Source organism: Pseudorasbora parva, chromosome 5 (assembly GCF_024679245.1).
Source record: "Pseudorasbora parva isolate DD20220531a chromosome 5, ASM2467924v1, whole genome shotgun sequence".
Classification (NCBI taxonomy): domain Eukaryota; kingdom Metazoa; phylum Chordata; class Actinopteri; order Cypriniformes; family Gobionidae; genus Pseudorasbora; species Pseudorasbora parva.
Window position 1 is genome coordinate 50,908,115 of NC_090176.1, and position 25,501 is coordinate 50,933,615.

At 42.7% G+C, this 25,501-nt stretch overlaps 1 protein-coding gene across 1 annotated transcript in view; it reads left to right on the plus strand.

Annotated features, from left to right (window-relative positions):
* The window catches only part of LOC137075753 (E3 ubiquitin-protein ligase SH3RF3-like), a 171,083-nt gene that overhangs the window by 120,507 nt on the left and 25,075 nt on the right, over positions 1–25,501 (plus strand). Inside the window, exons 3-5 of the mRNA XM_067444684.1 lie at positions 1,731–1,826; positions 16,469–16,813; positions 23,925–24,019. Of these exons, the coding sequence (XP_067300785.1) occupies positions 1,731–1,826; positions 16,469–16,813; positions 23,925–24,019 (536 nt within the window). The remainder of the gene's footprint in view (positions 1–1,730; positions 1,827–16,468; positions 16,814–23,924; positions 24,020–25,501) is intronic.

The window sequence follows — 25,501 nt, forward strand, 5'->3', positions numbered from 1 at the left end:
ATGTTCTCGAACATTTAGGGGTCCTCAGAACAACCCCGCTGGTGTCAAGGATGTCCCCTGGGAACGTTCCCAGAATGTTCTGAGACGGTCACGATGTGGAGTTCTTTAAAATGGTTGAGGGATGTTATTTAGCGGACCTTGACGGAGCATTCAAGAAGTTCTGGGAATGTTTTGGGGACTATTAATAAAGGATGTTCCCTTTAGGTCTCTCCACTACATCCCATAACGTTTGCAGGACCTTTAGAGGACCAACCTACAGGCTAGAAATGTTATGTTCCCAGAATGCTTTAAGTCAGTCATAATGTGGAGTTGTTTAAAGGGTTGGGAGACCTTATTTGATGGACCTTCATGGAACATTCAGGACATTCTCTGAAAGTTTAGGGGACCATATTTTATTTGGAAATGTGATATTACCAGAACGTTCCTGCTGGTGTCAAGTATGTTGCCTGGTAATATTTCCAGGACGTTCAGAGGCAGTCACGATGTGGAGTTCTTTTAAGGATGTTATTGGGGATGTTATTTGGTGGACCTTCATGAAACATTCAGGATGTTCTTGGAAAGTTTAGGGGACCATATTTTATTTGGAAATTTGATGTTCCCAGAATGTTCTCAGAACAACCCTGCTGGTGGCAAGGATGTCACCTGGGAACGTTCCCAGAATGGTCCGAATCAGTCACGATGTGGAGTTCTTTTAAGGATTGGGGATGATATTCAGCTCCACAACACTCGGTCCTGCTCAGCAGCCGTGCTCAGCTCCACAACACTCGGTCCTGCTCTGCTACACTACAGTAACGTTAATAACCAATCGCTCCAGTGGCCGTGCTCAGCTCCTCAACACTCGGTCCTGCTCTGCTACACTACAGTAACGTTAATAACCAATCGCTCCAGTGGCCGTGCTCAGCTCCTCAACACTCGGTCCTGCTCTGCTTCACTACAGTAACGTTAATAACCAATCGCTCCAGCGGCCGTGCTCAGCTCCTCAACACTCGGTCCTGCTCTGCTTCACTACAGTAACGTTAATAACCAATCACTCCAGCGGCCGTGCTCAGCTCCTCAACACTCGGTCCTGCTCTGCTTCACTACAGTAACGTTAATAACCAATCGCTCCAGCAGCCGTGCTCAGCTCCACAACACTCGGTCCTGCTCTGCTTCACTACAGTAACGTTAATAACCAATCGCTCCAGCGGCCGTGCTCAGCTCCTCAACACTCGGTCCTGCTCTGCTTCACTACAGTAACGTTAATAACCATGATTTCTGCCTGAGTCCTATTTTCCACCGGCTATGAGGTGAAGACCACATGTCCCAAGATGCTGCGCTCAAACTTGGAGTCATTAAACTACACCTTTGTTTTGAATAGGCGCCCTCCAGTGGACGGAAAGTTGCATAGTGCACCTTTAAACTTTTTATCTCATTAAAATAACTTGGTATGCCATAATCCCTGGAACCCCATGATTGGGTTCTTATGTTGTGGAGCTGTTTCCATAGCAGTGAGATTATACTGATGATATAACGGAGAGTGTGTGAAATGCGGTGTTTGTTTCATCTCTTTGCTACAGGGCTGGTGTTGTGAGGAATATTCCATTTCATTTCTCATTCTGATGTAAATATGAAAATTATATAGGGCTCTGTATAAGGATGTGATTCATCTGTGGGCTTTACCTTTTAAACACATTTCCACAATACTAGAATAATTTTCTGCTTGTGTTTACTGTGCGCTTCCTCTCTCACAGGACGAGATTCTGACCGTGATTCGGAGAGTGGACGATAACTGGGCAGAAGGCATGCTGGGAGATAAGATCGGGATTTTTCCCATCCTATACGTAGAGGTAAGAGCACTAAAGCCTGTCCTTTATATGTGCATCAAACGAATGCTTTACATCCGGTGCTCTAGTCTTTAAGGGTTTTTAAAGGAAGTGTATGTATGATTGTGGCCAAAACTGGTACTGCAATCCCTTTCAAATGACTGTAGAGCGGTGTATCCCCCTCCCCCTGACTCGAGGTTGTCAGATTGGCTGCAGGATCAGCAGGAACGTTTGTAGATCTGCAGCTGTGGTAACTAGAGCAGATCTGGCAACCCGAAACACTACTGACGTCGTGATTGGTCGATCGGTGGAGGGTGGCGCTTCAGGCCAAAACACAACATGACATCATCAACATCAGTTGAGGGCTGCAACAACAACTTTATAATGACAATATCCTGGCCGGACTACTGTTGTCAGTGATAGAAGAATTTGAAATTAACATGATTTCTTAAAGGGGGGGTGAAATGCTGTTTCATGCATACTGATCTTTTTACACTGTTAAAGACTTGGAATCCCATACTAAACATAGACAAAGTTTCAAAAGTTAAGGTGGACGTTTGATGGGAGTATTTCTTTGTCAAAAATACTACTTCCGGTTAGTCATAAGTTTCGGCAAGTTTTTTGAGATCATGCGTCCCCTTTGACGTTAATGGGGGCGGAATTACCTTGTATGGGCCTTACGGACAATTCTACCGGAAGCGCGTGAGAGAGAGCGAGGGAGAGAGCGAAAGTAACAGGCTACGCCCATCAAAGCGCTGGCTTGTAGGATGCTGGACAGGTGATGAGCACATAACAATGTCACCAAAAAAGTGCGTTTTTGGTTGCCAGACCAAGACAGTCCTGCACAGATTCCCCAAAACCCCGCGTTAAGGCAACAGTGGATGGAATTTGCTTTTCCGGATCAGCAACTGAGTTGCGCGAATGTTTATATCTGTTCGCTGCATTTCGGTGCCGACTGTTTCATAAACAAGGCCCAGCTCGACGCCGGATTTTCCCGATCGCCTAATGCTGAAGGATGGAGCAGTCCCAACGATAAAGGTCCCAACGTTAGAACCGCAGGCGGTGAGTGAGACTGATTCAAATGTCTGTGTTTTTGCCTATGCTCATCAAGTAGCCCAAACATGATCACGTATAGCTAATTGATCAATGGAGCATGCGATGTGTAGTGCGTGTACATTTGTTTAGCTGGCCACTATATGTGTAACTTTATGTTTGTGTATTGTAAAAGCACTCCAAACAACAATACACAAAGAGGGGGGAAATATGTTGAACTAAATAAGCGCGCTTCTTCATTCAAATGCGCTACTATTCCGTGTCTTTCTATGTAAACACTAACTAATCCTGCTGTGCAAAACCAGTCCGCTTACTGTCTACACAAACCACGCGTAAACACACAAACACACGTGCACAACTGCACTTCCCACATGTACACCTTCAAAGACAAAAATACGACGATATAATTCAAGTATAAATATGTAAATAACACAAGTCGCTAAGCATATTATATAGTTAGTGTATAACTTGTACCACATAGAGACGTCCTGCTCTAGTCGTTTTTGCTGCTGCTCCTGTTCAACTGCAGCCTCTGGGTCTGATTCCGGATCATAGATGTATGGCTGTATCTGATTAAAAGCCATATTTTTATTTTGAATAAAGTTTTTTTCCCGCTGTTAGGGATGACGCACTCGACTCAACACAATAGCAGCGCGCTGCTGCACACGTCATTATTTAGCTCCGCTCACACGACACGCCCCCACCCGCTCGGCTTTTTTCGGAAAGACTCGGAACAGCGCATCTTTCTTATATAATTATAAAAAAAATAAAGTCTTTTCGGAGATATGCAGGATGCAATGCTACTCTATAGGTACTCAAGATTGACATGACACTGACTGAAACTGAGTGTTTCACCCCCCCTTTAATGTCTAGTGACAAATAACGGCCATTTTATGATTAACTGAAATACATTTCTTACATACAGTTCCTTTAAAGCTACACTGTGTAACTTTTTTAGTTTATTCTTAGCTAAAAACACTTAGTTCTTTCAAAAATATATGTGCTCATTAATGTATATTTACTTCTTTCAAGTAATAAAGTATTCTCGTAAGTTTATAATATGCCTTTAAAAACACATACGCGTGAGGGGTTCGAATGCCGGTCGCCATGTTGCTCCTCCATCTTGAAAGTACATTAGCTAAAGAGGGACATACCCGTAAATTCAAGCTTTGTCTGTTGCGTTTTAACACTCGATGGCACCGTGTCGAATGTGAAGAGGGGGATTGCCATGTTAATCTTGGACTAAATCGGCCACCGTAGGAGTTAAAACGAAATCGGAATTGAGAGGAACAGAAACTATTATTCACTGGATGGTCATATACCTTTACACCGCTAGATGGGGGAAAATATGACACAGTGGAGCTTTAAGGTTTATAAAACACATTGGACTGAGGTTCCGTCTCAGTGTGTGTGAGACGAGTGATGCATCAGAGCGCGTGTGTGAGACGAGTGATGCATTATGGGTAATGTGAATCGTTTTTGAGAGGAGATAGTTGGAGAGTTTTGATTTCATGTCCTGATGTCAGCAGTTATTCATGAATTGAACAATTACTATTGCGTGTGTGTGTGTGTGTGTGTGTGTGTGTGTGTGTGTGTGTGTGTGTGTGTGTGTGTGTGTGTGTGTGAGTGAGTGAGTGAGTGTGAGTGAGTGAGTGTGAGTGATTGTGTGTGAGTGAGTGTGTGAGTGTGTGAGTGTGTGAGTGTGTGAGTGTGTGAGTGTGTGAGTGAGTGTGTGAGTGTGTGAGTGTGTGAGTGTGTGAGTGAGTGTGTGAGTGTGTGAGTGTGTGAGTGAGTGAGTGTGTGAGTGAGTGAGTGTGTGAGTGTGTGAGTGAGTGAGTGAGTGAGTGAGTGAGTGAGTGAGTGAGTGAGTGAGTGAGTGAGTGAGTGAGTGAGTGTGTGAGTGTGTGAGTGTGTGAGTGTGTGAGTGTGTGAGTGTGTGAGTGAGTGAGTGAGTGAGTGAGTGAGAGTGTGAGAGTGAGTGAGAGTGAGTGAGAGAGAGAGAGTGTATATGCGTGTGTGCATTTTCAGCTCTTAATAATCAGGATTTGATTTCTGTTCATCAGTGTAGATGAGCATTATACACAGTACTAGATGAGCCTTAAACTGCCTAGGAACACCCTGGCAACCACTTGCAATACCTTAGCAACTGCCCAGAATACCCTAGCAACCGCCTAGCAATGCCCTAGCAACCACTATTACTAATAACAGTGTCTGATTTTGACTTAATTCTCATGAGACAGTGATTTGATTTTCGAAAACATTACAAAATGTTTGACCCCCATCTTTTGAACGGTAGTGTTGTTGTGATGTTCACAGGCGATTACAGGTGGGAGTTAATGGCTTTTGTTGGGCTGTATTTTCCTCATCTGGATCGTGATTGATTGTAACGTGTGCGAGTGCAGGAACTCGATCCCTCCTGCCCCCGCCGTCAGCAGATGAAAATGGGGAAATAAATGATGTTTATCTTTCCTCAGTCCTCTCAGCTCATTTACAGTCGGTCCTCGTGAGCTCACGCTGGGCTGCGGCTCGGTCTCGCTCCGGCTCCATTAATGATGGAGGTGATGTAATCGAGCCCTCGCTCATTGTTCTGGTCCCAGTGTTACGTCTCTTAGTGGCTTCATGTGTTCATGATGCTGCAGAGCATTCTGGGATATGCACAACCACGGTGAATTACTCGACCATCAACCAAAAGGAAAAATATGTAAAGAATATAGTGTGTATATATATATATATATATATATATATATATATATATATATATATATATATATATATATATATATATATATATAATATACTACCAAGGCAAGGCATGGCAAGTTTATTTATATGGTACATTTCATACACAATGTCAATTTAAAGTGCTTTACATAGAAAGGAATTAAAATAGGGATAACAAATGCATAAGAAAAAGAATACAATTTATAAAACTAAAAATAGAAACAGTTGTAAAGAGAATTAAAAAAAACAAATAAAAAAAACACACCAGTCAAAAGTTTGGACACACTTTCCCATTTTCTAATATAATATAATGAATATATTATTTAGACTACATTATTGTTTTATATATTATATATTCATATTTATATTGTCAAATAAAATAAAAATATATAACATTATTATTATTATTATTATTATTATATGTTAAATATTATTATTATTTATATTTAGTCAAATATTATATTTATAATAATATTTTATTGTAATATAAATAATAATAACATATAATAATGTCATTACACACACACACACGTTTGTTTTAGTGACATATGGGGACATTCCATAGGCGTAATGGTTTTTACACTGTACAAACCGTATTTTCTATCACCCTACACTGCCCCTAAAACTACTCAACACACACACACACACACACACACACACACACACACACACACACACACACACACACACACACACACACACACACACACACACACACACACACGCGCGCGCGCGCGCGCACACACACACACACACACACACACACTGCCCCTAAACCTACCCATCACAGAAAACTCCTCCTGTGTGATTTATAAGCCTTTTGAAAAGTGGGGACATGGGTAATGTCCTCATATTTCACCCTCTCCTGTAATACCTGTGTCATACCCATGGCATTATACACATTTGTGTCCTGATATTTCACCCCCCCCCCCCCCCCACACACACGCTCATACATGTTAAAATACACTTCATATAAATAGTCCCTGATAGCGCAGCCTTTATTCCCCTCAGATCGCACCCGCGCGGCGCTGTGAGTTATTTCAGTGCGGCGTCTGACAGCCTGTCATTATTCCGCTGCACATTTGCTGCCTTGTGATTTTCTTTTTGTCATCTTCCCGTGGCATAATTACTCTGCATGATGGGCTCTATTATTGGCACAATTAGCCAACAACCTGAAGGCGGCGAGGCGTCTAAACTCCTCACTTCCCCGCGAGCGCTTGACCTATGCTAACGACATCTCACACGAGGTCTGAAAGTTCACGGCCGCGCTAACGAGCTCCTGCGGGCCGGGGATCATAATACACACACACACACACACACACACACACACACACACACACACACACACACACACACACACACACACACACTGCTGGAGGAGTCACGTGACCTGCGAGAAACAACAAGCTTTTTTTTGTTGTTGTAAATAAATATAGTTTTTTATAATGCACTTATTGTGTACATACATGTTTTTACAATGTACTTACATTTAAAAAAACAAAACAGCTTGTAATTAGGTCTGTAATTAATTTCTGTAGTTTCATTTTGAATTACACTTTAAACAATCCCACAAAACATACTTGTCCCTAACTCTACCCTTAAACTGACCCACACCACCACACCTGTCCCTAACTCTACCCTTAAACTGACCCACACCACCACACCTGTCCCTAACTCTACCCTTAAACTGACCCACACCACCACACCTGACCCTAACTCTACCCTTAAACTGACCCACACCACCACACCTGACCCTAACTCTACCCTTAAACTGACCCACACCACCACACCTGACCCTAACTCTACCCTTAAACTGACCCACACCACCACACCTGTCCCTAACTCTACCCTTAAACTGACCCACACCACCACACCTGTCCCTAACTCTACCCTTAAACTGACCCACACCACCACACCTGTCCCTAACTCTACCCTTAAACTGACCCACACCACCACACCTGACCCTAACTCTACCCTTAAACTGACCCACACCACCACACCTGTCCCTAACTCTACCCTTAAACTGACCCACACCACCACACCTGTCCCTAACTCTACCCTTAAACTGACCCACACCACCACACCTGTCCCTAACTCTACCCTTAAACTGACCCACACCACCACACCTGACCCTAACTCTACCCTTAAACTGACCCACACCACCACACCTGACCCTAACTCTACCCTTAAACTGACCCACACCACCACACCTGACCCTAACTCTACCCTTAAATTGACCCACACAACCACACCTGTCCCTAACTCTACCCTTAAACTGACCCACACCACCACACCTGTCCCTAACTCTACCCTTAAACTGACCCACACCACCACACCTGTCCCTAACTCTACCCTTAAACTGACCCACACCACCTCACCTGTCCCTAACTCTACCCTTAAACTGACCCACACCACCACACCTGACCCTAACTCTACCCTTAAACTGACCCACACCACCTCACCTGTCCCTAACTCTACCCTTAAACTGACCCACACCACCACACCTGTCCCTAACTCTACCCTTAAACTGACCCACACCACCTCACCTGTCCCTAACTCTACCCTTAAACTGACCCACACTGCCACACCTGTCCCTAACTCTACCCTTTAACTGACCCACACGACCTCACCTGTCCCTAACTCTACCCTTAAACTGACCCACACCACCACACCTGTCCCTAACTCTACCCTTAAACTGACCCACACCACCACACCTGTCCCTAACTCTACCCTTAAACTGACCCACACGACCTCACCTGTCCCTAACTCTACCCTTAAACTGACCCACACCACCACACCTGACCCTAACTCTACCCTTAAACTGACCCACACCACCACGCCTGTCCCTAACTCTACCCTTAAACTGACCCACACCACCACACCTGACCCTAACTCTACCCTTAAACTGACCCACACCACCACACCTGTCCCTAACTCTACCCTTAAACTGACCCACACCACCACACCTGTCCCTAACTCTACCCTTAAACTGACCCACACCACCACACCTGACCCTAACTCTACCCTTAAACTGACCCACACCACCACACCTGTCCCTAACTCTACCCTTAAACTGACCCACACCACCACACCTGACCCTAACTCTACCCTTAAACTGACCCACACCACCACACCTGACCCTAACTCTACCCTTAAACTGACCCACACCACCACACCTGACCCTAACTCTACCCTTAAACTGACCCACACCACCACACCTGTCCCTAACTCTACCCTTAAACTGACCCACACCACCACACCTGTCCCTAACTCTACCCTTAAACTGACCCACACCACCACACCTGTCCCTAACTCTACCCTTAAACTGACCCACACCACCACACCTGTCCCTAACTCTACCCTTAAACTGACCCACACCACCACACCTGACCCTAACTCTACCCTTAAACTGAGCCACACCACCACACCTGACCCTAACTCTACCCTTAAACTGACCCACACCACCACACCTGTCCCTAACTCTACCCTTAAACTGACCCACACCACCACACCTGTCCCTAACTCTACCCTTAAACTCACACACACACACCACACCTGTCCCTAACTCTACTCTTAAGCTCACACACACACCAAACCTGTCCCTAACTCTACTCTTAAACTCACACACACACACCACACCTGTCCCTAACTCTACTCATAAACTAACACACACCAAACCTGTCCCTAACTCTACTCTTAAACTCACACACACACACACACACACACACACACACCTGTCCCTAACTCTACTCTTAAACTCACACACACACCACACCTGTCCCTAACTCTACTCTTAAACTCACACACACACCAAACCTGTCCCTAACTCTACTCTTAAACTCACACACACACACACACACCTGTCCCTAACTCTACCCTTAAACTCACACACACACACCACATCTGTCCCTAACTCTACCCTTAAACTCACACACACACACGTTACCTGTCCCTAACTCTACCCTTAAACTCACACACACACCACACCTGTCCCTAACTCTACTCTTAAACTCACACACACACCACACCTGTCCCTAACTCTACTCTTAAACTCACACACACACCACACCTGTCCCTAACTCTACTCTTAAACTCACACACACACCACACTTGTCCATAACTCTACTCTTAAACTCACACACACACACACACACACACACACACACACACACACACACACACACACACACACACACACACACACACACACACACACACACACACACACACACACACACACACACACACACACACACACCTGTCCCTAACTCTACCCTTAAACTCACACACACACACACACACCTGTCCCTAACTCTACCCTTAAACTCACACACACCACCACACCTGTCCCTAACTCTACCCTTATACTCACACACACACACCACACCTGTCCCTAACTCTACTCTTAAACTCACACACACACACCACACCTGTCCCTAACTCTACTCTTAAACTCGCACACACACCACACCTGTCCCTAACTCTACTCTTAAACTCACACACACACCACACCTGTCCCTAACTCTACTCTTAAACTCACACACACACACACACCTGTCCCTAACTCTACCCTTAAACTCATACACACCACACCTGTCCCTAACTCTACTCTTAAACTCACACACACACCACACCTGTCCCTAACTCTACCCTTAAACTCACACACACACACACCACACCTGTCCCTAAACTCTACTCTTAAACTCACACACACCACACCTGTCCCTAACTCTACCCTTAAACTCACACACACACACACCACACCTGTCCCTAACTCTACTCTTAAACTCACACACACACCACATCTGTCCCTAACTCTACCCTTAAACTCACAAACACACACCACACCTGTCCCTAACTCTACTCTTAAACTCACACACACCACACCTGTCCCTAACTCTACCCTTAAACTCACACACACCATACCTGACCCTAACTCTACTCTTAAACTCACACACACCACACCTGTCCCTAACTCTACTCTTAAACTCTCTCACACACACCACACCTGTCCCTAACTCTACCCTTAAACTCACACACACACCACACCTGTCCCTAACTCTACTCTTAAACTCACACACACACACCACACCTGTCCCTAACTCTACTCTTAAACTCACACACACACCAAACCTGTCCCTAACTCTACTCTTAAACTCACACACACACACACACACACACACCTGTCCCTAACTCTACTCTTAAACTCACACACACACCACACCTGTCCCTAACTCTACTCTTAAACTCACACACACACCAAACCTGTCACTAACTCTACTCTTAAACTCACACACACACACACACCTGTCCCTAACTCTACCCTTAAACTCACACACACACACACCACATCTGTCCCTAACTCTACCCTTAAACTCACACACACACACGTTACCTGTCCCTAACTCTACTCTTAAACTCACACACACACACACACCTGTCCCTAACTCTACCCTTAAACTCACACACACACACACACACCACACCTGTCCCTAACTCTACTCTTAAACTCACACACACACCACACCCGACCCTAACTCTACTCTTAAACTCACAAACACACCACACCTGTCCCTAACTCTACTCTTAAACTCACACACCACCACACCTGACCCTAACTCTACTCTTAAACTCTCACACACACCACACCTGTCCCTAACTCTACTCTTAAACTCACACACACACCACACCTGTCCCTAACTCTACTCTTAAACTTACACACACACACCACACCTGTCCCTAACTCTACTCTTAAACTGACCCACACCACCACACCTGACCCTAACTCTACCCTTAAACTGACCCACACCACCACACCTGTCCCTAACTCTACCCTTAAACTGACCCACACCACCACACCTGACCCTAACTCTACCCTTAAACTGACCCACACCACCACACCTGACCCTAACTCTACCCTTAAACTGACCCACACCACCACACCTGTCCCTAACTCTACCCTTAAACTGACCCACACCACCACACCTGTCCCTAACTCTACTCTTAAACTTACACACACACCACACCTGTCCCTAACTCTACTCTTAAACTGACCCACACACACCACACCTGTCCCTAACTCTACCCTTAAACTGACCCACACACACCACACCTGTCCCTAACTCTACTCTTAAACTGACCCACACACACCACACCTGTCCCTAACTCTACTCTTAAACTTACACACACACCACACCTGTCCCTAACTCTACCCTTAAACTGACCCACACCACCACACCTGTCCCTAACTCTACTCTTAAACTTACACACACACCACACCTGTCCCTAACTCTACTCTTAAACTGACCCACACACACCACACCTGTCCCTAACTCTACTCTTAAACTTACACACACACCACACCTGTCCCTAACTCTACTCTTAAACTGACCCACACACACCACACCTGTCCCTAACTCCACTCTTAAACTTACACACACACCACACCTGTCCCTAACTCTACTCTTAAACTCTCACACACCACACCTGTCCCTAACTCTACCCTTAAGCTCACACACACACCACACCTGTCCCTAACTCTACTCTTAAACTCACACACACCACACCTGTCCCTAACTCTATTCTTAAACTCACACACACCACACCTGTCCCTAACTCTACCCTTAAACTCACACACACCACACCTGTCCCTAACTCTACCCTTAAGCTCACACACACACCACACCTGTCCCTAACTCTACCCTTAAACTCACACACACACCACACCTGTCCCTAACTCTACCCTTAAACTGACCCACACACACCACACCTGTCCCTAACTCTACCCTTAAACTTACCCACACCACCACACCTGTCCCTAACTCTACTCTTAAACTCACACACACCACACCTGTCCCTAACTCTACCCTTAAACTCACACACACCACACCTGTCCCTAACTCTACTCTTAAACTCACACACACACACTACATCTGTCCCTAACTCTCCCCTTAAACTCACACACACACCACACCTGTCCCTAACTCTATTCTTAAACTCACACACACACCACACCTGTCCCTAACTCTCCCCTTAAACTCACACACACCACACCTGTCCCTAACTCTACTCTTAAACTCACACACACAACACCTGTCCCTAACTCTCCCCTTAAACTCACACACACACCACACCTGTCCCTAACTCTACCCTTAAACTCACACACACCACACCTGTCCCTAACTCTCCCCTTAAACTCACACACACAACACCTGTCCCTAACTCTCCCCTTAAACTCACACACACACACCACACCTGTCCCTAACTCGACCCTTAAACTCACACACACACCACACCTGTCCCTAACTCTACTCTTAAACTCACACACACACCACACCTGTCCCTAACTCGACCCTTAAACTCAAACTCAAACTCTCTGTCGTTATTACAGCCGAATGTCGCCTTTCACACAGATTTTAATATTTAAAAAGTTATAACCATAGACTGTAAAAAAATATGGCCGTAGTGTCCGTGACGTCACCCATAGGATTCCGCTCAGCCGTTCTGAAGCGTAGAGTAGGGTCGAGCTGGGCGTCGCCATCTTGCGAGCGAGTCATCGCGTGTCACTCCCGGATAACAAAAAATAGGCAAAAAGGCGGGATGTGGGCGGAGCTTAGGTGACGCAATAACTTTAGACGGCAGATAAATGGCTATCCACCTGTCACTCAAAGTGGCCACGCCCTTAATTATGCAGAACTTTAAGGCTTTATATAATGTAAACGAATGAGTTATAAAAACAATCCCCCTTCTCACAGTCGTCATGAAGTGCAAAATTAGTCATATAGACCAAAACCACAATTTGTCCCAGACTGTAAACATGTGTTTTTCTGCTGTAAAGTTGGGCATTTTAACATGGGACTCAATGAGATTCTGCTCCTTCTGGAGCCGCTCTAGTGGCCAGTTGAGGAATTGCAGTTTACATTACTTCCGGATTGGCTTCGCGGGAGGAGCCGCTTGGTTATAACCGGTCCAGTGCGCGCATAATGAGAGTAATCCACTGCTGAAATTACTGCCTCATGTCAGTTATAATATTAGACCTTCGGAAGGCCACGCGGTGACCCACTGCTCTGTCTGTGGGCTCGGTCAATCATGCTCATTTACATCTCATTTGCATAACATTAGCATATTTATGAATGCAGGACTGAGTTTGAAACAAAGGGCCCGAGTGAGGTTTGATCCGCCGTCTGTGTTTGATCACATCTGCGGCTGTTTGTGTTCATCAGAACCGCGGAAATGAAGAGCTAAAGTTCAGAGAGGGATTCATGTTTTTATATTTTCATATTGTTTTCATTATCGTGTAGAACTAGGGTTGCATGATTAATCTGTGTGTGTGTGTGTGTGTGTGTGTGTGTGTGTGTGTGTGTGTGTGTGTGTGTGTGTGTGTGTGTTTCTGTGATTTATGAGGGCACAAATTTGTATAATGACATTACGACATAAACAGGAAATATGAGGACAAACTTACGAAACAATGGTTTATTAAAAATCGGTTTAGGAGTTGTGTGTGAGTGTGTGTGAGTGCGTGTGAGTGCGTGTGAGTGCGTGTGAGTGCGTGTGAGTGCGTGTGAGTGCGTGTGAGTGCGTGTGAGTGCGTGTGAGTGCGTGTGAGTGTGCATGTATGTGCATGAGTGAATGCGTGCGTGAGTGTTTGTTTGAGTGTGAGAGTGCATTTTTCAGTGTGTGTGTGTGTATAATCACAGAAGCACCGTCGGTCTCACTCCTCACAACTCTCTGATTTCACTCGTGCCTGATGTTTGATTTGCTGCGTATACTGTTAATAATCGTCATAATCTAACGTTTGTGTTGATGGTGCGTCTGGTGACATTAAACCAGACGAGAGTCAGTGGATCAGGGTTTGCTCAGACTGAAGAATTGCTTCAGTAATTCTGAGGGACGTGATCGGTCTAGGCGTAATTTCCTCTTCGGACCCACTTGATATTAGGTGGCCTTAACTACTATGTACTAACATTGTAATTAATAATTTGATACAATGTACTTATTGTGTACAGACATGTTTTTACAATGTACTTACATTTAAAAAATACCTGCATGTAATTACGTCTGTAATTAATTTCTGTAGTTACATTTGTAATTACACAGTTGGCACTTCCCTTACACCTGACCCTAACTCTAACCTTAAACTGACCCACACCACCACACCTGTCCCTAACTCTACCCTTAAACTGACCCACACCACCACACCTGTCCCTAACTTTACCCTTAAACTGACCCACACCACCACACCTGTCCCTAACTCTACCCTTAAACTGACCCACACCACCACACCTGTCCCTAACTCTACCCTTAAACTGACCCACACCACCAGACCTGTGCCTAACTCTACCCTTAAACTCACCCACACCACCACACCTGTCCCTAACTCTACCCTTAAACTGACCCACACCACCACACCTGTGCCTAACTCTACCCTTAAACTGACCCACACCACCACACCTGTCCCTAACTCTACTCTTAAACTCACACACACCACACCTGTCCCTAACTCTACCCTTAAACTGACCCACACCACCACACCTGTCCCTAACTCTACCCTTAAACTGACCCACACCACCACACCTGTCCCTAACTCTACCCTTAAACTGACCCACACCACCACACCTGACCCTAACTCTACCCTTAAACTGACCCACACCACCACACCTGACCCTAACTCTACCCTTAAACTGACCCACACCACCACACCTGTCCCTAACTCTACCCTTAAACTGACCCACACACACCACACCTGACCCTAACTCTACCCTTAAACTGACCCACACACACCGCACCTGACCCTAACTCTACCCTTAAACTGACCCACACACGCCACACCTGTCCCTAACTCTACTCTTAAACTCACACACACCACACCTGACCCTAACTCTACTCTTAAACTCATACACACACCACACCTGACCCTAACTCTACCCTTAAACTCACACACACACCACACCTGACCCTAACTCTACCCTTAAACTGACCCACACACACCACACCTGACCCTAACTCTACCCTTAAACTGACCCACACACACCACACCTGACCCTAACTCTACCCTTAAACTCACACACACACCACACCTGACCCTAACTCTACCCTTAAACTCACACACACACCACACCTGACCCTAACTCTACCCTTAAACTCACACACACCACACCTGTCCCTAACTCTACCCTTAAACTGACCCACACACACCACACCTGTCCCTAACTCTACTCTTAAACTCACACACACCACATCTGTCCCTAACTCTACTCTTAAACTCACACACACACCACACCTGACCCTAACTCTCCCCTTAAACTCACACACACACCACACCTGTCCCTAACTCTACCCTTAAACTGACCCACACACACCACACCTGTCTCTATACCCGTATCCCACCTCAATAATAGCAAAGGGGTTTGGCAATACAACTTGAACACAGCAAGTCCTTTTTTTTGATGTAAGTACATAGTACTTAAGGCCACCTAATATAAAGGGGGGCCTCCTCTTCTTCTTCATGTACTTCATCTTCTTTGTGTGTGTGTGTGGGCTGGTAATCTCTACGTTATGGGGACAAAATGTCCCCACAAAGATGGCAATATCCGAAATCCTTGTCCTTGTGGGGACATTTTAGGTCCCCATGAGGAAAACATCTTATAAATCATGTTTATAAGTGGTTGTGTGTGTGTGTGTGTGTGTGTGTGTGTGTGTGTGATGGGTAGGTTAGTGTAAGGGAAGAGAATATGCAGTTTGTACGGTATAAAACCATTAGGTTTGCGCGTGTATGTGTGTGTGTGTGTTTGTTTACAGCTCTTAATCATCAGGATTTGATGTCTGTTCATCAGGACTCGTCATGATCTGTGTGTGTGTGTGTGTGTGATAATGTGCTGATTGTTCTCCTCCAGCTGAACGAAGCGGCCAAGCAGCTGATGGAAATGGACAAGCCGTCTCCGATCCCAGGTCCGAGCGCTGATCCCGGAGCTCCAGCTGCGGTCAGCTGTAACGGGAACGGGAACGGGAACGGGAACGGTGGGAATGGGATCCTGAAGCGCGCGGAGGGGAAGAAGAACGCGAAGAAGCGTCACTCGTTCACGGCGCTCAGCATGACCCAGCGCTCGGCCGTGGGGATCGGGAATAACAGGCACTCCATGGAGATCAGCGCTCCGGTCCTCATCAGCTCGTCTGACCCGCGAGCGGCCGCCCGGATCGGGGACGCTCCACACCTGTCCTCCAGCGCTCCGGCCTCACAGGTACAGCTCACACACACACACACACACACACACACACACACTATTATTTTTGTAATAATAAAGTTATAATCCTAACTTTATAATTACGTAATTATGTTTCTATTACAATTAAAGAGAGAGAGAGAGAGAGAGTGTGTGTGTGTGTGTGTGTGTGTGTGTGTGTGTGTGTGTGTGAGAGCCTGTTTATGTGGTTTATGAGGACAAAAATTTGTATAACTACATGGGTATTACACTGGTATTACACTATAAATGTGGTTTATGAGGACATATCAAATGTCCTCATAATTAAAATGGCCTTAAAAACATACTAAATGATGTTTTTATGAGAAAGTAAAAATGCAGAATGTTTCCTGTGATGGGTAGGTTTAGGGGTAGGGGCAGAGTAAGGGGATAGAAAATACGGTTTGTACCGTATAAAAACCATTACGCCTATGGAGAGTCCCTGTAAACCACATAGACCAACATATGTGTGTGTGTGTGTGTGTGTGTGTGTGTGTGTGTGTGTGTGTGTGTGTGTGTGTGTGTGTGTGTGTGTGTGTGTGTGATTGTGTGAGTGTGAGTGTCTGTGTGTGTGTGTGTGTGAGATTGTTACATGCAGAGGATTTTGGTCCAATTAATAGAATCTGTTTATTCTGAATTAAATTGCAGGAAATGACTGGTCATCTAATGGTTTATATCAGCTCTGCATTCCATTAATCATGTGAGTTGGTAGGTTTCGTCAGGGCGTGAGGAAATATAGAGCTGAGTATCGTCAGCATAACAATGAAAACTAACGCCATGTTTCCTAATGATATCTCCCAGTGGAAGCAGATACAGGGTGAAGAGCAGCGGTCCTAACACTGAGCCTTGCGGTACTCCATACTGAACTCGAGTGTGTGTGTGTGTGTGATTACTCTAGATGAGTATCTGATCTCTAGTGCTCAAGACTAGCGTCTCTGTGCAGTGTGTGGAGTTACACCTCAAGTGTGTGTTCCTGCTCGAGCTGCTAAAACGATGAGCGCAGTAAATAATATCCATCATATGAAGCATCTGTGATGGACAGATGGAAACACAGCCTCGCTCCGACGGCTGCTTTAATTCCCGTTCTCCGCTGACTCCAGGAATAATGAGAGTCTCAGGAGACGAGTGTGTTTAATCCACCTCGACTCAGATTCTGCTGCTCAATTAAGATGAGCTGTGTGAGTTTTACAGCGTTCACACACATCACAGAGACAGAAACATGCAGGAGTGTGAAGACGTGTCAACATGAGGACGGCAAGAGTGTGTTCATGTGAAGCATGAACATCATCACGACCTGCTGTGATAAACCAGGACGAAATCACGGAAAACAGTCAACATTTATTTTTTTCCATCACGACCTGATTATTTTTTTTATTTTATTTTTTACTTTTCCATTGTTGCACTTTGAGATTCTTTGAAATGAAAAGTGCATAATAAATAAAATGTATTATTATTATTATTATTATTATTATTATTATTATTATTATTATTATTATTATTATTAACCAGGACAAAATCATGGAAAACAGTCAAAATTAATTGCGGTGAAATTTTGAAAGCATTTGGTTTAAATATTAATTAATTTCATTAACACTGTTTCTGACAATACATTTTGTATCCAATTATAAATTTAGGAAAAACACAAGGCAGTATTTTTGAAAAAAAAAAAAAAACTTTCATATTTTTGTACAAATTATAATAATCCAATGTAAATTGATTTGGGTTTAAGAGACTGCCAAATGCATAATCATAAAGGTAAATTGATTAGACATGCTTTTTGAATATTAAAATTCAACATTAAAATAGAATCCAAGAAAAGGGAAAACACAATTTCTGAAATATAAAATTAAAATACATTTTTTAAGGTTCTAAAAATTTAATTTGTTTAATACTTTTAAATACATTTTTGGTTAAATCGTATGCGTTTCATGATTTTAATTAATTCGACATGCCTTTTGAATATAATTCAAAAATTCTATTTTAAAACATAAAACTGAATTTTGGGAAAAATAAAATGAACTTTAAAGACTCTTAACATGTAGTCTTTGTTATACTTTTAATGCATTATTTTCATGATTGTAATTAATTAGACATGCTTTATGATTACTAAAATTTTTATTTAACCAGTCAAATATAATCTAAACACACAATTTGTGAGAAATAAATCAGATTTTCATAAGGCCTTAAAAATCTAATATTTGTTAATCTTTTAATAAATTGTTGTTAAATTGCACAAGTTTCATTATGTCGATAAATTGCTTTTTGATTATTAAAAAGTAACATTAAAATAGAATCCAAAAATCATAAAATAGAAAAACACACAATTTCAGAAATATAAAACATACATAATAAAAATGTATAAGGCCCTAATAACGTAGTTTTTGTTATAATTTTAAAGCAATCTTTTTCATGATTTTAATTAATTAGGCATGCTTTTTGATAAGTGTGTTTTATTTTAACCATTAAAATGTAAAACGCCTCTATGTTCATGTAGCTCTATTGCATATGTGAATCAGCTTCAGGTGTGTCTCATTCAGCCAGAATAAAAAGGTTTCCATTTTTAGTTGAAACCGGTTTTGTGTAAATGAACAACTCAACCAGAACCAGGTGTGCAGCATAATTAGTAACCATGACAACAAACGAAGAACAGGAAATGTGATTTTCATGTTGTGTTTGATGCTGCGTCCCAATTCGCCGACTTAAACTACGTCCTAAAAGTATGTACTCTTTTTGTGAAGAAGAAGTATATACTTTTGAGTGTGTAGCAGAAGAGTATGCAAGCTTCGGGACTACTTCGCCATCTTTAACGGACTCTGTCGCTTAGTTACGAGCATCCCGCCACCGTTTATCTGCCCTGTCAATCCTCGTCAGATTCGTCACAGTTCAAATCCTCCACATTCAGTTTAATCTCCTGCCGTATCGGAGAGAAATGTAGCCGCTCGTTGATCTGCCATGTGTGTGTCTTTAATGCAGAGACTCTACGCGTGTGTTTGCAGTTTAAATATAATGATGCATTTAAAAGTTAACGGCCAAACGTGTCATTAAAAAAGTTCACAATGCTGCTGCAGGTGAAATATAATGTGGACAACACTGAATACATTTATTTTAGTCAGGTTAAATATTGATAATTGATCACTCAAACCGCTTTATCTAATGCCGCCTTCACGTGCTATCGGAAATTTGATAATTCCCACTTCTGAAGTCGTGATTACGAGCTCATGTTGAAATGGGAGGGCGTTCATGTGCAATTTTTACCTTGGAAACTCGTATACGGTAATTCCGAGAGCACGGAAAGGCAGCATAAACCTCTCTACCTAACCAGACTCGCACATCCGCCATGTTTGTAGTTTTTAACACTTTTTATCCGCGTTTGTAGTTCTAATCGAATCCTCCTCCAACTCGCAATGGGTTGTGGGTAATATCAGCCGTTAGAGTGCACATCGATCTGTACTTCGAATTCTGACTGGAAAAAGTAAAGCATCCGGGTATCTTTGGCATACTCTTTTCAACATACTACGTTTTGGAACGTACTAATTCTATTTTCGAATACTATTTAGTATGGATAGTGTGCGAACTGGGATGCAGGGACAGTCTGAAGATTTGAACCGATTCTTTCCTTTATGAATCATCTGAGCTTCATCGCGGTGGTTTCTGTAGTTGTCTACATACATATACATATACATAATAAAGGCCTTTATTATGTATATCTATTGGTGTCTAGTGTTGAAGTCTGCGAGTGCAAGCCACATGTTGAGTGTGTGTTCAACTCTTCACCCTCTCATGCGTCTCTGATGAATCTGAACTGCTCTAATGAACGGCTCATGAGGGCCAGATGTCTCCGCTCAGATCCTGCGGTGGATTATTGTGATTCATTCGGTTCAGCTGCGCAGATAAACTCGCACAGATGAACATTAGGCTGATTTATGGTGAGTGTGACTCTCTGGGACGCTCGTTCGTGTTGTTTATTTAGCTATATTTCAGCATCACTGTAGACTGAACAAGAGAACATTAAGAAGTGAGGATTTTATTTTCCTTAAAACATTTCATGATTCGTTCTCATCTCGTTTGATTCATTTATATGATTCAGTTCAAACTGTCCATTTTAGTGAATCGAATCAAATGGCATGTCATTTTTGTTTGTTTGTTCCCCTAAATGTATCCAGGCAAGGATATATTATATTAAAATATAAATATATAATGGAATAATTATGTTTTTGAACATAGTTTTAGTGTTTTTAAATGAAGGCAGCATTAATTTGATCAAAAATACTGTAACATTTTTGAAATATTATTACAAATATGAAAAAAATGATGAAAACCCGCATTAATACATTGAGTTGTATTGAGCCACAACCCACACCTTTGACTTAGACTGCATTATTTGCCACTTACTATCAAAATTGTGACATTTGGCCTGAAATGTATAGTCAACCCACTATGATTCTGATTATCCTGCGGTGGTTTCGTCTTGATCGGACTAACGGTTTCGAAGATATCTGCGAAAGTGGTTTAAACACTAAAACACAACATTATGCAACACCTAGCATGTTTGGTATCGTCTGACTTGACTAGGATTCAGGAATCTAACAGCATGACTGAAGTGAAAATAAGTCAACCCAATCCAAAGTTATAAGCATGTAAATATTTGAAATATCTGGCTCAACTTCTCAGGCTCCTCCAGGGCATCGTGCGGATGACCCATACCGAGTTTCATTGCGATACGCTAATGCTTTCTTAAAATACAGCATTTTACTACAAAATTCAAAATTAACGACGCACAAAATGGCCGATATGTAAATATCTATTTTCTACAGCGTTCCACACAATTAATTTGTACGTTTTTCGAAATAGTTTGATGAATCGACTTGAATTCCTTAACTTTTAGTTGGCTTTATCTGAATATGATCTGATTCAATTTTCACACAAATCAGATAAACCGTCTAGGAGGCGTTCGAAAAAGTAGATTTTTGGCGGGAAAATTTGGTGGGAAAATTGGCACTACTGATTTTCAGAAATTATGTCAATCATCTTGAGCCATGGAACCAGTGGGGAAAATTTGTGTTTCTAGCACTCACGGTTCAAAAGTTATTAGCACAAACGTGTGTAACTTTTGACAGGTGGTGGCGCTAGAGGGTTTGAGACTCCATATTTGCTCTGCCGACAGTTCAGAGTATCCTCTATCTGCGTGCCAAATTTCATAACTTGCCAAAGACTCGAGTGGAAGAAGAAGTAGAAAACAAATAATAATAGGAATGCCAACGATTATGAACCTTCGGCGCTCGGCCCCTAATAAAGGTTTTCTACGTGAATATATTACCATACTTGGTAACACTTTAGTATAGGGAACACATATTCACTATTAACTACGACTTTTGCCTCAATAAACTCCTAATTTACTGCTTATTAATAGTTAGTAAGGTAGTTTTTGTAGCGTTTAAGTTTAGGTATTGGGTTGGATTAAGAGATGTGGAATAAGCTCATGCAGAATAAGACATTAATATGAGCTTTATAAGTACTAATAAACAGACAATATCCTAGTAATATGCATGATATTAAGCAACAAGTTAATAGTTAATAACTAAACCTTAAAATAAAGTGTTACCCAAAACTTAATTCTTGCAATGGCAAAATTTAATTGTACATTAACTTGACCATTTTTGACTGGATTTTCCATAGTTTTAGTATAAATATTTCTAGGTTAGTGTTACTCTTTATGACTATGTATTGGTGCATATTAATGAAAATGATTAAATATGATCTTCCTTTATTAAAAACAGTGAATAGAATTTCCTAAATGAAACCTATTGAATCTATTGATGGACGTCAGTAAATGCAGAGATATGGAGCGATACACTGACTGCCAGATATTTGAGCTTCTCTTGACCTCTGACCTGGGCTCAGCTGGTTAGCTCCAGTTCGAGTGTTGGGCTCCATTAGTGTTCTGGGGTCAAAGGTGAATCTCTGGAGGTTTTCCTGATTGAAACAGACGGATCATGTAAAGTCCCGTGGTACATTCACAGCTCCCATAATGCATCCTGTCCGGAGCCCATTGGTGGAAACCCCTGAGAGAGCTCAGTTCAGTTTGAAGGAGGGTCACCTGTTTTTGTTCGTTTTTTTATGGTTATGTATGTGTGCATGCATTTACTGAATTGTATGTACCTATATGACTTATGCTATCTTGTGTAAAATGATTGCAACTGAAATTTTACTTGTTGACCAAAAAACTAAATAAATAAATAATAAATATACCTGTTTGAGCTGACGACGGCAGACGGGCGGTTCAGAATCCTACTAGTGCTAAAATATAGATGAGCTGCACTGAGAAATGTTTTTTTTTTAATAGAAAGTTCAAAAGAACAGTATGTACCTGAAATATAAAGCTTTTGTAACATGATCTTTTGTAACATGATCTTTTGTAACATGTCACCTGATCATTTTAATGCATCCCTGCTAAATAAATGTATTAATTTCTTAATATATTAAATACAATTCTTACCGAACTAAAACATTTAAATGGTGGTACAATGTTACAAAAGCTTTTTATTTCAGATAAATACTGTTCTTTTGAACTTTCTATTTGTCAAAGAATCCTAAAAAAAAAAGTGCACAACTGTAAGTTCAGCTTTGATCACAGGAATAAATTACATTTTAAAATATATTCAAATAGAGAACCATTTTATATTTTAATCATATCTCACAATATTACAGTTTTTTTTGTATTTCTAATAACATAAATGTGTTGGTGAGATGAAGAGATTTCTTTAAAAACATTAAAAAATCTTACCATTCTAAAATGTTTGACCCGTAGTGTGTGTGTAATATATATATATATATGTACAGTACAGGCCAAAAGTTTGGACACATTACTATTTGTAATGTTTTTGAAAGAAGTTTCTTCTGCTCATAAAAGCCTCGCGTTTTCGAACATGAAAAACATGTTCTGTGTGATCGTGGCCTTAAAGCACTGTATAAATAAAGTTGACTTGACCTGTGGGCAGTATTTGAGTGATCCTGCTCCTTTAGAAGGTGTGTGTCTGAAGCGCTCCTCTCTGTCTGATAATGTCTGTGTCGTATATTATCTGTTCCTCATCTCATTATTTGTTGTTCTCAGGACTCGTCCGTCGCAGCGGCTGCGGTTCCTCCACGCCTCACATCTGCAGCCGGAGAACTCCTCGCCGCTGCTAAAGTCCAGCTGCCGCTCAACATGTAAGTCCTTGATGGAGTTAAAGGAGCACTCCTCCGTTTTTAGAAATTGGGCTTATTTAACTTCTTTCTTGCATTTAGATATGTGGGTAAATGCATTTTCGTCTCAGTGCATGCATTGTTTTAGTTTGGCAGGGTCGCCGCTAGCTTAGCTTAGCATAATGAATGGAATCCTATGTTGCCAGATAGCATGTCCCGAGTAAAAGTTATCCAAAAAAATCAATTAATAACCCACCTAATTACTTCTTGTGGCCTGCGTACTCACAACGAGTACAAATAGCGATGCAGATTAAGACTAGGCGATTTAGGCAGATATTGACTTGGGACTATATTATGGCAAAGCAGAGATCTCACGGCTCTTATCCTCACGTCCTCTGGCAGTTAAGCGTTCGCAATGTGTGGCGTGATATCTCTGCTTCCCCATAATATAGTCCCAAGTCAATATCTGCCTAAATCGCCTAGTCTTAATCTGGATCGCTATTTTTACTCGTTGTGAGTACGCAGGCCACAAGAAGTAATTAGTTGGGGGGGGGGGGGGGGGGGGGTTCAACACACTCTGCAAGAACAAAGAAATGTGTTTGTTTTCTCGAGGTGTCAAGAATAAGAACAAAGTTCATTCTTTCCAGTACATTCCCATACTTCACGAGAAAAGCGGGATGGCGATCATCTGCGTTTCCCCGCATTAACCACGCCCACATTAAAGGGACGGTTCTGTGTTTTTTTTTTCTAGGCTTGGTTGTGTTTATGGGCCGTAGTATAACATGTCTTAATACTTCTTTCTTTTTTTAAACGCTGTATTTTTCTTCTATTCTCCCTTTATTCCACACCGCTGTCTCCACTGTGCTTTGAACGGCTTGTTTGCTTCCTGCTTCTATGAAGCCCCTCCCTCTGAAAAACGTAATGGTCTTAGATTGGTCAGATGGCCAAATGTAGTTTCCTGTATTTTTATTGGCTGAAGTGCCAAGCACAGGTTAAGGCCACGCCCCTTCCCATTACGGGCAGAAGTCACATCAGCGGAGACTAGCGAGGGTTTATGATGTCACCAACCCAGGAAGAAGCTCGTTGTAGTCCAAACCGGCCATTTTTGTAGGCAATAAACTGCCATAACTTTAAAAGACAATATCTCCGTTTGCATTGAACTTTCAGCGCTGGAACTTTGCAGAGACTGTTTATGCTCAAGCAGCAACATTACACACTAACTAAAGTTAAAAAAGTGAAATTGCATTAACCCCGCCCACATTAAATGTCTGACCAATCCCACAATAGTTCTCGGACACCCAAGAGAAAAAAGTTCTGCTCAGACGATGTGTCGAGAACGAGCTGAATTACGCCATTTTGTTCTCGCAGCCTTGGGAGCGGGAACTTTTTTCTCTGTTCTTGCGCAGTATGTTAAAGCCTTTATTCCTGCGGCTCGTACACACACATCACTGAGACGTCTGCTTTTACATCTCTAAGAGTGTTTGTTCATCTGCAACACGTTTCCTG